This window comes from Lonchura striata, chromosome 1A (assembly GCF_050655825.1).
Source record: "Lonchura striata isolate lonStrDom1 chromosome 1A, ASM5065582v1, whole genome shotgun sequence".
NCBI lineage: Eukaryota > Metazoa > Chordata > Aves > Passeriformes > Estrildidae > Lonchura > Lonchura striata.
Window position 1 is genome coordinate 51,211,619 of NC_140741.1, and position 12,830 is coordinate 51,224,448.

General features: G+C 38.2%; 1 protein-coding gene across 14 annotated transcripts in view; it reads left to right on the top strand.

Moving 5' to 3' along the window:
* Positions 1-9,158, top strand: part of NAV3 (neuron navigator 3) — a 518,378-nt gene extending 509,220 nt beyond the window's left edge. For 13 of the 14 annotated variants that reach the window (XM_085568751.1, XM_077783527.2, XM_085568750.1 and 10 more), the window contains 2 exons: positions 693-896; positions 3,104-9,158. In XM_085568751.1, coding sequence (XP_085424877.1) covers positions 693-896; positions 3,104-3,223 — 324 coding nt within the window. In that variant the 3' untranslated portion in view covers positions 3,224-9,158. The remainder of the gene's footprint in view (positions 1-692; positions 897-3,103) is intronic. The other variant, XM_021528118.4, reaches the window with a different exon arrangement.
* Positions 9,159-12,830: the final 3,672 nt, after the last annotated feature.

Genomic DNA, 12,830 nt, shown 5'->3' on the forward strand with positions numbered 1-12,830 from the left:
AGCCCATTCCAGTGTATCGCCACAGCTAAAGGAACTCTTTAAAGCAGCTACCAAGGGGCTCTCAGCTAATATGCTGCTTGTGAACAGCAATAGAGAGAAGGGTGAATTTTATTGAGGGTGCTACCAGATCTCCTAAATTTACAATATTCTCATTCTTCCTCTGTCCTTCCCCCAGATTCATAAGCATTTCATTCTTCATAGTGAGGAAAAATATATCCCTTGTGAAATTCTTCTCTTAACCTTTTGAAAGTTATCCCATTTAGGATGTGGACAGATGTCTGCCTCGGCATCTCATTTTGCTAGGAGAAATGATCAATCTGTACTGTCACCTTCTAATTCACTTCAAACAAAATCCAATTAACTTGAATGCTTTTGATAGGTCTGTGTTAATTTCCCTGATATGCCTTAAGCATATTACCTGGAGGTCTCATTTCACTTTGTATCAAGCACTTGCTGTTGTCTACAAGTGTCTGTAGTTATGGAGCATTTTCCAACTTGCAGCCACTCTGTGTATTGAAGGATCATTATTGGAGATGATCCGATCTCCTTAAGGTCTTATTTTACCTGAATACTGAGAACATCTGAAAGCAAATCTCTTTCTAAAATGGTTTTGATGTTCGTGATGACTTTTTTTTTTCTGCTGGTACTAAAAACTCTGTAAAATACTTACCTGTCTTATATCCATAATGTAGATGTACGGTAAGAGAGCTCCCTGGGAGGATCCCTCCAAGTGGGTAGCTGATACCTATCCATGGAGCTCTGCAACTCTACAGCATGAGTGGCCATCACTACTTCAGTTAAGACCTGAAGATGTTGGTTATGAAGGTTATGCATCAGCAAAAGAAGGAACAACCTCTAAGCATGTTCCACAGACTGATACAGAGGGGGATCCCTTGGTAAGAATCAAATTTTTGGGAAAAGGCTTTTCAGTATATACTTTACTTTCACATGTTAAATTGTACACTGTGCAGTAAAAAAGTACTGTGCACCTGTTCCAGAACAGGCTTTTAAAATGAATCCTCCTATAATTTATGAAAATGTTGAAAATGAAAGGAAGCAGGAGGGCATGTATCACCAACACATTAATATGTCCTTACATTGTTTGTATTTCCCATCTGCCCAGATGTATCTGATATCTGGTACCATGTATCAGGTCTTCATCATTATATTGTTTGGGAATAATAATAATAATAATTATTATTATTATATACAAATATATAATTAATAAGCTTCTCATGAAAACATATTTCTTCATCAGGCAGTTTTTCATCTACATTATAAAAATTAAGGACTGCGATATTCACATTATCTGACTTACCTATCATAGAGAATTTAGTGAAAACAGAAATTAACCATCCTCCCATTTCTCATAATATTTTGAGATAACTGATGACTGTATAATAATCCTAATGTAGAAGGAATGCAAGTGTTGTGGCATTAAATGATAAGAAGTTGATTTCCCTCAATGCCACATACTGTTTTATTTAAATATGATCCCAGACATTCAGGTTTACCATTGCCTCCTCTGATAATGGACTATTAAAATGCATATGTTGAACTGCTATTCTTGTGTAGTGCTTTTTCTGTGGACTGCCTTTATCATAATTCAAAATACATTTTAGAGAACTGTATTTCTAGAATATGCTGTATTTCTAGAATTTCCCCTTGGAAAGGGGAATTTCTCAGAGGAAAATGCACTTAACTCTTAACTGTGTTAAGAAAATGGTTCCTCAGCCTCAGTGTTTCATTTTCAAAAACAGACAGCGTCCTGAACAAGTGTAGAAAATCATCTTATTTGAATTTCTCTTCAGTTCCATAAGCTTCCAGGTGATATTTTGGCCCTGTGAGTTGAGCTTCCAGTGAGTGTGTTGGACAGGCTTCCAGCACAGCATAATCTCCATTATGGTGAAAGCTCAGGCTATGGGCAGCCTGAGTTCAGTTTCCTGTCATCCCTGCTCCCTGCACACTCTGGTCAGCATCTGTACTTGAGTAAACATCAGAAGCTTGGAAGTTGTGACTGGAGGGTTTGCCCCTGCCTCCAATGGAGCTCATGGGTAGACAGACCCTGGACTTGTGGAAACAGGACACATCTCATGCAGGATGTATTGAACACTCACCACAGGTATCCTGTGTCTACAAGCATGGATACCAGTTAAAGCTTCAGCAAAAGCTATGCAAAAGTGTTGAACACTGTTCAGTGCCTGGAGAAACTTCACCATGCAAGTTAAAAGCATGGAGATGTAAGGATTTCTGAACAAACTGGAAATGGGGGCTTAAAACACAAACTGCTAGGAATACATCTTTGGCTTTGGTTTTTCTTTGCCTGCTTTTTATAGCGACAGTGCATTTGCTCCTTGGAAAACAGTGAAGTACTGTTGACATTGCTTGCAGTCTTTAGCATGCTGGCAGAAGTGGATGCTTTATAAATAAAATCCTGACCATTATATAGTCAGGCATCAAGCATCCAAGTAATTTTCTGGATCTTAGTGCTGCTATTTGATTATTTTCAAATGGTTTTCAGGTATATGTTATTGCTAAATTATAGTGGGCTCTACTCTCCTGGGTAGGAGGATCTGTTGCTGTTTTGCTCCTGAGGGCAGCCCCTCAACAGCAGATTGGACTCATTTATGAAGCAGATGACATCAGTCCACCCCTCTCTCATTCCCTCCCCATCTTTCTCTTGTAGAGGGGGTATGTTACTGTGATTACGTTTTCAGTTGCTTTTCCAGTGTAATACATCTACACCATCCAAAAATTATCTGGAAGCTTGACTGTCTCCAAATACGGGCCCAGATGTCTAGCTGAGATTTGGCTTCCTTTCTCTGCGGTGTTGCAGCTGCAGCTGGCCTCACCCCTGAATTAAAGAGAGTTATCAGGCAGCTCCATTGTATCCCTCTTTGGACCTTTAGACTTCTATTTAAAAACCAGAAGGCAATGAAAAGAGTGTCAGTAGGAGCTGCTGACACCCTGCCCTTTCTGAAATCCTTTTGTACGGTTCCTCCTCTAGGTACCAGCACACCACATACAGCTTAATTAAATTTTAACACGGTCATTGCGGTTTTAAATGAGAAGAGATTATGTAAACATTGCTTTCTTCTTTCAGATGAATATGCTAATGAGGCTTCAAGAGGCAGCCAACTATTCGAGCGCACAGAGCTGTGACAGTGATAGCACCAGCCACCATGACGACATTTTGGATTCATCCCTTGAATCAACTCTCTGAAAGGGACAAATCTTGCTGTTGGATAATGGTAATATCTGTTTCCACTAGACCACTGCCAGTATTAAAGCAGCACACCGAGGTCTCTCAGTAAGAATGGTGTGTTGTAGGGAGGCAGGAGACCTAACTCTGCAAAGTCAGGAAGAAAAATTGAAGTGGAAAGCTTGAATTAGTTTAATTTCAAGGCATTTCAATACCTATGGAGCCGAGTGAGACTCCATTTGTCAACTGGAAAGTGCCCTAGACCAAGGGCATCTGAGCAGATTGCACACATGTTAGCCAAACTGGAATATTTTTTTCCCTTATCCTCTTTCTGTCTCTCTGTGTTTCTCTGTACAAGTTTACAGTGAAACTTCCTTGGATTTTTTTTTTCCTTTATTTTATCCTGAGATGCTGCATGAACAATGCAGTCTTCTAATTATCTTCTAACCTCTGTTGTGCCACATGGTGCTGGTCACAGGATGGCAGTGGTGTTTGTATTATACACTACCGCCCATTCCAAAATGAGTAAAAGATGATAGTAACTCAGAAAGCACAAACAGTATTGTGCAATCACCAGAAAACATGACTGTGATATGCTGGATAAGTGCCAATTTAATTCTAACTGCCATGGTCACGGTGATGCGCTCCATAAAGTTTTTAGTACACAAGTCACAGATTTTATAAAGTTATTTTTACCACAAGGGTCTTTTTTAACCGCCTGCCCACTCCTTAACAACAGTTTTCTACCAATTATTAACAAACACTGATTAAAGGCTTTTTAGGGCTTCATTTGTTTGAGCCTTTTCAGTGAAAGAAGGAACATTTCTTATGGTGCTGTCTCACTGCCTTAAAATAGATTTCTAGAACAGTTTTACAGTTGGTTTAATTCCTAAACCATTGGTAATTTACACTGTTTTTTTCTTCATTTACTAACAAGAAAACATCAGTTAACATAGTAGCCTCATATCTGTATATCACAATTTTTTAAAGTAATGGATACGAGAAAGAACAGTTGCTATATAATATTTTTATCTTGTGAATAGATTTCTCTGCCTACCCTCAGAAGTACACAAGGAACCCAAACCCACTTTCACTGCCACTTAAATGCTGACAAAATCGGCTCAAATCCATTTGGTCCCATGGAATGGAATTTTTGGGAGGATAGATGTTTTGAATACTTATCCAGCAGAGCTGGATGCACTTGATGCAGCATGAGCACAAATATATGGGTTTGTTTGTTTTTTTTTTTCCTTTTTCTAGTTTCAGCATGTTGTTTTGATTGCTATAGTTGTACATGAAGAATTCAGCATAAAAGAACACTGAAGCAGTGATGTCCACTGTGGAAGAGGAAGAGTTTATACTGTAAAAGTGGGTTGGTTTTGCACAGTCTACTGGGTGGGTATTGTAAATATAGAGAAAAAAAAAAAAAAAAGAAAAAAATCCTTGCACAAATCAAATCAAAAACAAACAAAAATATTGTATTTTATTCTGTTGGTGTTAAGAGATGTTTCACTTGCTGAGATTTCCTGTATGTTGCAAACAAATACAGAATGCAAAACCTAAAAGCTGTTATTACCTGGTGTGTTTGTCCTGTACTTACAGCTGTTACGACTATGCAGGAGCTATCAATGCTACAGTTAGCACACTTCAATATCTGTATGAAACCAATACATTTTTGGGGGAAAAGTCTGAAAATGTTTGAAGTTCATATGTCACAGCAGGCTACAACCTGACTGCATCTGGACTGCTCAGAGTAACTGGAAAAACTTTTACCACCAGAACCATGGTTAAAATAGATGCACGTGAACAAGAAGGTACCTAAGGGCTCTGGCATTGTGTAGTCACATACTGTACACCTCCATGGATGTTACCTTCAGGTGTATCTGGTGCTATTCACTCCTCATGGCCACTCCGTGGCCACCTGCTGTAACTTAAAGAAATCAATGCAGTTTCCAAATGGCACTGAGCTGCATCACTGAATCTAGAGGTTCCTACACGGTGCTATTGCCCTATAAAACTGAATTTATGCATGTAGGATTCAGTCTGACCAACATCGTGCCCCCCAAACCTGGATCAATTTCTGATGCAAAATGTCAGTTCATACACCTTGACTGACTCAAAGAACTAAAGCAAAGCTGCTCTTTCTTGTACCTGTGCTCTGAGCAAACCTGCAAATCTTTTCCTGCCATATTTAGCTCACAAACACACAATATTATATATACAAAACTTCCTGCAATACATCTCAGTGAGTCCACCTAGTTTACAACTCAGAAATTGTTTGTGAAACATTTGTCTGTACACATTTTATATTTTGTACATTTTTGATGTAACATATCTTGTAAATAGACAGAAACAGTGAAATAAATCATCTTAAATTTTTTGTAGTCTTTGTAAAACCCTAATAATAAGTATTTGGTGTCATCGGACTTAACTGGATGATGTATTTTCTATTGGTTTATTGTTCCTCTAGCTTGTAAACCAGCTTGCGTATTTTTTTTTTTTTTTTGCAGGTGTGCACACTGTATCTGTCTAAATTATTACTTTACCATTAAAGTGGAATTATTTATTGAAAACACAGTCTGATGTTTTTGCAGTCAGGACTACTTAACAGATACTATTTCAAATATATTAATATGAAAACAAAATTACATACTGAAGGATGTGATTCTTCTGTATTCAGCACAACTAATCTCAGTAGAAACAAAATTAAGTACTGTTTCCATTTCCAATGATTCAGTAGGATTTTCATGACAAAAGAATCTATCCAAAACCAGTGAAGTATAATGCCTTATTTTGAAACTCAAAGAACTTAGAACTTCTTCCTCAGCAGGTATACATCAGTATATTTGATAGAATTCAAACAAAGTATAATTGTCTTAGTCACCTAATCATAGACTTTGAGGTTGGAAGAGATCATTATCCTCCTGCAAGTTGCAGCACCTCAGTTGTAAGTCTCAGCAGACGGTCTGTAATGCCTCCTGGAAGTGCAATATCCCAAGAAGGACCTTTAGACACATGGGTACAGAGTGGAAGATTCATCACCTCATCAAAGATGTGGGTAATTATTCACTGGGTGGTTTGGGCTTTTTTTAAGGGCTTTATTTGCAGTTAAATCTTATATATCAATTTTTCAAGAGAATAATATCCCATACTGTTCTTTGTTATTCCCTTTCTTCTTAAACTAAGAAGCCAGTCACAATCAAAATTATCTTTTACAATGGTCTTCTTTGCTTGTCTTTGGATAAGACAGGCAGCTTGCTCATTCCTAGCTTTTCACAATAAGCTGTGCCTTTCAGGCCTCAGCATGTTTATTGCAGGACTTTATGACTATGTGGTTTATCAGATAGTCCACTCTGAAATGTGGGTATGAGAGTTGCACCCAGCATTCCTGTCGTGGTTTTACATTTGCTATAAACAGAGCTAATAATCACCTTCCTACTCCCACTTCATATTTTCCGTGCTTAGGCTTCAGGGCTGACATTCACTCTGTAATTGCATCATCCCACTGCAAACTCATGTTCAGTTAATTATCTACCAAGACCCTGACTTCTTTTCATGTTCTGTCATTTTGAAATACTTAGTCCAATCCTGTCTATATAAACTATGCTCTTTCTTCCTTAGATATATGAGTGCAAATTTATCTGTATTAAAACAAGATATTAAAATCAGCCCACCCTACTAAATTATTAATTCTCTACAGTTATCATCTGTCTATTCTACAACTTCAGCAGTTTCCATAATTTCCAAAACCTGTATTGTCATTTTACTTTGTCTTTCAATTTGTACATAAAGGTAATAAGTTATGATTTGTCAAGAGCAGAGCTCTGTTCAATCTTGATGGGACCTTCCATGAAGTTTTCCTGCTTACAGCTACTCCTGACATGGGTATATTTGTATTTCAGTTAATGTGGATATAAGCATACAAAGGCGTGTGTATATAATATTACAGGAAATACACGATGAGTTACATGGCTTCTGCATCAGTGTAGGTCTCCAAGAATGGATTAGATTCCTTTCTGCTGAAAATTACATATGTAGAGATTATCTTCCACAGAAAAACGACTAGACTAGGGTGATCTTAGTGTGCCTTTCCTATAATTCAGTGCTGCAGTCTTTGTATGTTGTCCAGCTGCCATTACTTAAGGGAAAAGGTATGAAATTTAATTGTTAAACTCATTCTATGTCTCCTGTCTCAGCTGGAGATCTGCTTGGTGAATGCCCAGGTTCCCATGACAGGAGTGGGATAGTGTAGCCCCAGAAATAAGTGTTTTTAGCTAAGTACTTGAGGCATTACTCTTCCTTAAAAGAACTCATTTTTTATTGCTGTCATTAACTAACTACAGTGTTTCTCAGCACACACTTTTTCTTGATAACTGAATAATGTCACACAAATAAAATGCTACCACTAAGTTTGGCAATGCAAGAGCTCCAGATGCACTGTCATGGGAGAAATGTAATACTGGTAATAATACTAGTAGCAGAAAATAGAATCTGTCATGAAAGATAAATTAACTAAAGCCAAGGCCATGTGACTTTGCCTTTGTACACTAAACTGCATTTACTATTCTTTGTTCAGTTGCAGCCTTAAACAAATGCTGATAAATAGCAATGAGACAGCACACTGAATAATCATGTCTTTAGTAAAAAATTTCATAAATGAAATAATATTTCACCTTTGTTAGTGCATTTACTTATTTTTCCAGCAGTTTTTGTTAAATTAGATTATACAATTTAGGAAACTTAAATGCATCTTGACAATTAAATGCCAAACCTGGAAGAAAAGACACCCGGTAACAAAATAAAGCATTTATGTGATGACACATAATCAGCACTAATAATTTTATCATGCCATATATGGATGGCTCTGACAGAACAGAGAAGCAGATGAAACACATATTACCTGTACAATGAAAGCCCAAGGACTTAGTGAATGAAAAAGTAATTTAAATTAGTGAACTGTATTTTAGCACTGATAATTCAATATACCTTAAATATGTCATGCTGCACTCTGCAAGTGCAGTGAAAAGACATCTGAAAACAGACTCTTCAGCGCAGGTAAGCTGTTCCACTCATGCAGAACACATGCCAGAAAGAGATATGGCTTCTGTACAGCAATCCCTGAGCTATCAGACATAGTTCAGTGGCAGAATGAATAATTTAGCTCCATCATTACCACAATCTTCATCTAATGCCATGATCTTTAGTATACTCTGTCCCTGCTTTTGCTGGGTCAAGCTAGTGGCACTGTTTAGAACTAAGGGTACTGACTCTTCATTGTGGTTGTGCAAAGTCACACTGGAGGCAGAATTTTCATCTTTACTGAACCAACATTACAATGTAAAAGTATTTTTCATCTAGAGGAAATAAGAAACCTAAAAGCTATATAAGAAAACCTTGTCTCATTAATAATTACTCATTACTACTTAATGTCTTTATGTTACTGCTTTTCTACAGTCAGTGTGTCTCAAATACTTTATAAATAGTTTTCTTTTAAAAATAAATTATGTTTCTGAGTATAAAATTATACTGCTTGTTTGAAAGCTGTTATATACCTTGTATCAATCTACCAGCCTGTTTAACAAACTATATCCACATGCAGTAAATTTCATCCCTAGCTTAAGGGTCTCTGGGGTTAAATAACATGTTTAGTCTTGCTATGTGTTCTGCGTAAGTAATGTTCTTTAATTTCTGTCCTGAATATAGGGTTAAGCATGTGAAGTGCTTCACTAATTTCAACTTCAGTGCCTACAATTTATTCCTCCATAAACCATCATCTTCAGAGAATAAGATGGTCAACTAACTGCTTCAAGATTCAGCTGAGCATTGTAGCAACTGTGCAGAGTATTACACTCAAGAATTACAATGTAATTGCATGCTTAGGCACAGCATTCAGTGGTTTGCCATTTTGCCAATTGTAGTGTTGAATAAAACCTTCAGACCATGTTGGTAATCAGAATGGAAGGAGGCCTCCTCTTTTTCTGGAGTGGAGCAGCTGCTGGCAATAAAGCCTAACTGCTTATTTTTAGCTACAAGACAACAGAGAGGTTACTCTACCTCGAGAAAGACAGACAAGCTACAGCATGATGTTACAGGGCATGCTGGAAGAAGTGGTTCATACATAAAAAATATCACCATCATTCATCTGTTACCATTCCTTGATAAGTCAGGTAACTTTTTTAACTAATAATAATATTTTCTTTCCAGATGTCAAAGATATTAGTGGGGGTGGGGTCTGAACTAAGCAGTAGTCAAAATGCAAAATAAAAGACTGAAATTCAGTGTGAACTTCAGAACAAATACCCAGGCTTGAAGGGTTGTTATATTGAAACTCCCTGCCGAATTCTTGGGGACATACTATAATGCAGAGAAATTTCACCTATATCCACATAATCCTCCATATTTGCTCAGTTATGCTGAGTCCTGTTCTTCCTCTGAGGGAGCAGGATAAAGGAAAAAAAGAGGTCTGGTTCATTTGCCTATTTGTGTGTATAAATTCCCTCCCCTCAGTTCAGATCTGCTGAACTTCAGACCACAGCTGGTCAAGAAGTTTTCAAGTAACAAGGCTGTTGTTTGAAGCCAAAATGGTGCACCAAAGAACATCAGAGTAGATAGACTCTGGATGTACCACAAGCAGAGAATACTTTTGTCCTTGTTTCCTGCCAGCTTCCCAGGCAGGTGCTTCAGAACCAAAGTACAGAGATCTGCAGCTCTGGTAAAGTTTTTTTCAGGATCCAGAGCATGAAGCTTCTTGCTACAAAAATGAAGATGCCTGTTGCAGGAATTCAGGTACTCACTCCCCTGGAAGCTCCAACAGCCCAAGTGGATAGGTTATCCTGGCATCCCTCACTATGAATACCCACACTACCCACAGCTCCCATGGAGGAACATGTCCTAAAGTTGATGATGGGATAAAAATTGCTAAGATGTGTGGTAGGAGGAGGGAACAAAGCAGACATTGCTTTAGTTTGTTCCAGACAATATGAGCAAAACCACCTATTCCTTCTAGAATGAAAGAATAGAGAATTTCTTCCCAGTGGTATCTTTTAGATAAGCTTTTACTGAAATTATTTCTAACACATACACATAGAAGATGACACTGCAAAGGTAATTTCTATCTGGATCCAGCTTTTTAACACAGGATCCTTAACAGTCTGTTTAGACTGCAGTGGCAATGGTTAGCTTTGTTGAGGCAGACTTTGCACCTTGCTTTGAGGACTGCTATTTCCAAAGGAAGGCATTTTGTCAGAGAATTCCAAGCATTGAGGTTTTAGCCTTTTTTTTTTTTTCTACTTGGATCCTTTCATAGATAAGAAAACATTTCCTGTCACTGTCACAGGTTCTTTCCCTCCCTCAGCATTTTGTTCCTTCCCCTCTCTGCCCTTATGCCATTTAGCACATCCCTTACTCTTTTGTCCTTCTTGCTCCTCTTCTCTCTGCTGGTTCTGTTGACACTCAGTTTGGCTCCCCTTCTCTGCCTGACACTTGTCCATCTCCTCACTCCCCAGAAGGCTGCTAGCTGCTCAGAGTGTGCAAGGACAGCATCTTGTCCTTTTCTGGCTCTGAATTCTGAGCATATGCTGTCACAGCTGAGCAGAGTATGGCAGCCACAATCCAGCTAGCAACGCAGTCCTCCTGGACTCTGCCTGAGTGCTGACTCCTCTGCCAGTGCCATGGCAAAGACCCACTGCAGCAGCAGGAGAGGTCAGCAGCCTCTGGGAAGCCCTGTACCTTACCCATGGTAATAAGTTTGCAGTGAAAAAGCTGAATGACTTGCAAGGTCGTGACCCCTCAGTACTCCTGTCCATTTCTCTATACCCCCATCTCTGCTGACTGATGAATATTAGGTTAAAAAGCAAACTTTTACTGCTTTTAGTACTCTGCCAAAACTAAATGGCTCATATTTTGTAGCCTAGAGAAAGACTGTGGGATGCAAGATGGGAGACACACAGTTATCTAGGATAGAGGACAGTGGGAGCAGAAGCTTGAAAGATATTCTTCTACTCTCAAACTGAGTATTTTCAAAGGAGTTTTATTCTCTTTCTTTATGGTTGGCTAAAGGAAAAGAAGAAAACCAGCACTACCATGTCTGTGATCAAGAAAGGTGAATTTTTATTGTAAAAAATAGTAGAATTTTTCAATTTCAGAAATTAAAAGCAGAAACATCTCATCTTGAAAGTCAAGCAAAGTCTTATTGGTAATTTGAAAGAAAATTAGAAATAGTAATGTTAGTATAGTAATATTTGTTAAGTAGACATTAGCTCTGGGCAAACACAGAAAATATTTTTCCATGGTTGATACAGGAGTTATAATCAGGTAATATTATTTAATACTTTCTTAGTGATTTTGAAGCATCATATTGAAGTGCTTTACAAAGATTGGGATGAGCATTACTGTTAAGGAGTGACAGGGAAAGAAATCTCAGTAACAGCAGCAGGGTGCAGATGACAAGGTAGCACAGCTTCATGCAAGGACTGTGTGTCAAGGTGCTGCTAATGAAGAAAGCTCTGGAAATGATTGGCACTCTTACTGTCTATCACCCCATATTTCACAGAGTATTGTATATAATATGCAGTTTTAGAACATTTTTTGGATTTTATAGTGTAAGATACTGCTTTCAATATATGAAAAAGAAGATTCTGGGAAAGGTTTTTACACCCACATTGTTGTTCCTATGAGCAATTAAACTACTGTTTAGTATGAAACATTTTGTTGTCTGTAAGAATATATTCAATCACATATGCACATATGGAGAAGGAGAAGGGGAAAATTAATCATTGGATTTGGGGATTTTATAAATGGGAATTTAACAGGGCTGTTGATGTTAGTTGGTGAAGCAGACTGGATTCTATTTTCAGTGGTGGCTCAAGATTACCTGAGAAGACTTCATATTATCCCTTGATGGTTTTAAAATTTATGGTAGTTTGTGACAGTTTTCCTAAAAATTTCTATGCTCAGGGTTAAATGAGAGGAGATAAGAATTTCTGCTTAGAGTCACAGCAGCATTTATGTCTCTGAATTCAAAATTTCAGGTCTCCCAGTTAGCTGGACTTGGAGGCCTCCATGGCCCAGTAGAGCAGGGATTTCCTGTGTGTCTTTGGGAAGCAGAGATTAATCACATCCCATACTATGATCTAATGTTACATCTGCAAATGAGATTTCCAGGCAACTGCTAGACATGTGGTTTGGATCCCATATTTCTAGTTTGATAATTGTAATCTTAGATATAACTCATTTACAGACTAGTCTAGTCCGGCCAAAAGACCCCATTTCATTAGGACAGGGTTACGCAGACATTCTGGCAGCAGCTCCTGTAACTCCATTAAACATGCTCAGCCTAGCTTTTCTCAGGAGATGGCAGCAGTAGCATTCCTGAATTGACTGCAACCATTACTTTGAGTGGCATGAGGTGTAAAGCAATAGTTAGGTGTGAAAAAACCTCTTGCCCCTGAAAAATCCTCCTTGCAGCCATGTGCAGCATTATGCTTAGAAATACAGACCCGTGGGTGTTTTGTGCAATGAGAGTGATGGCTGAAGGCCCAGAGTTAGCTGGGCCTTACCTGAATATTTCATATGTAACCCAAAACAAGTCTTCCACTTTTTGAGCCATCCAAACGAGGCACTTTAAGCA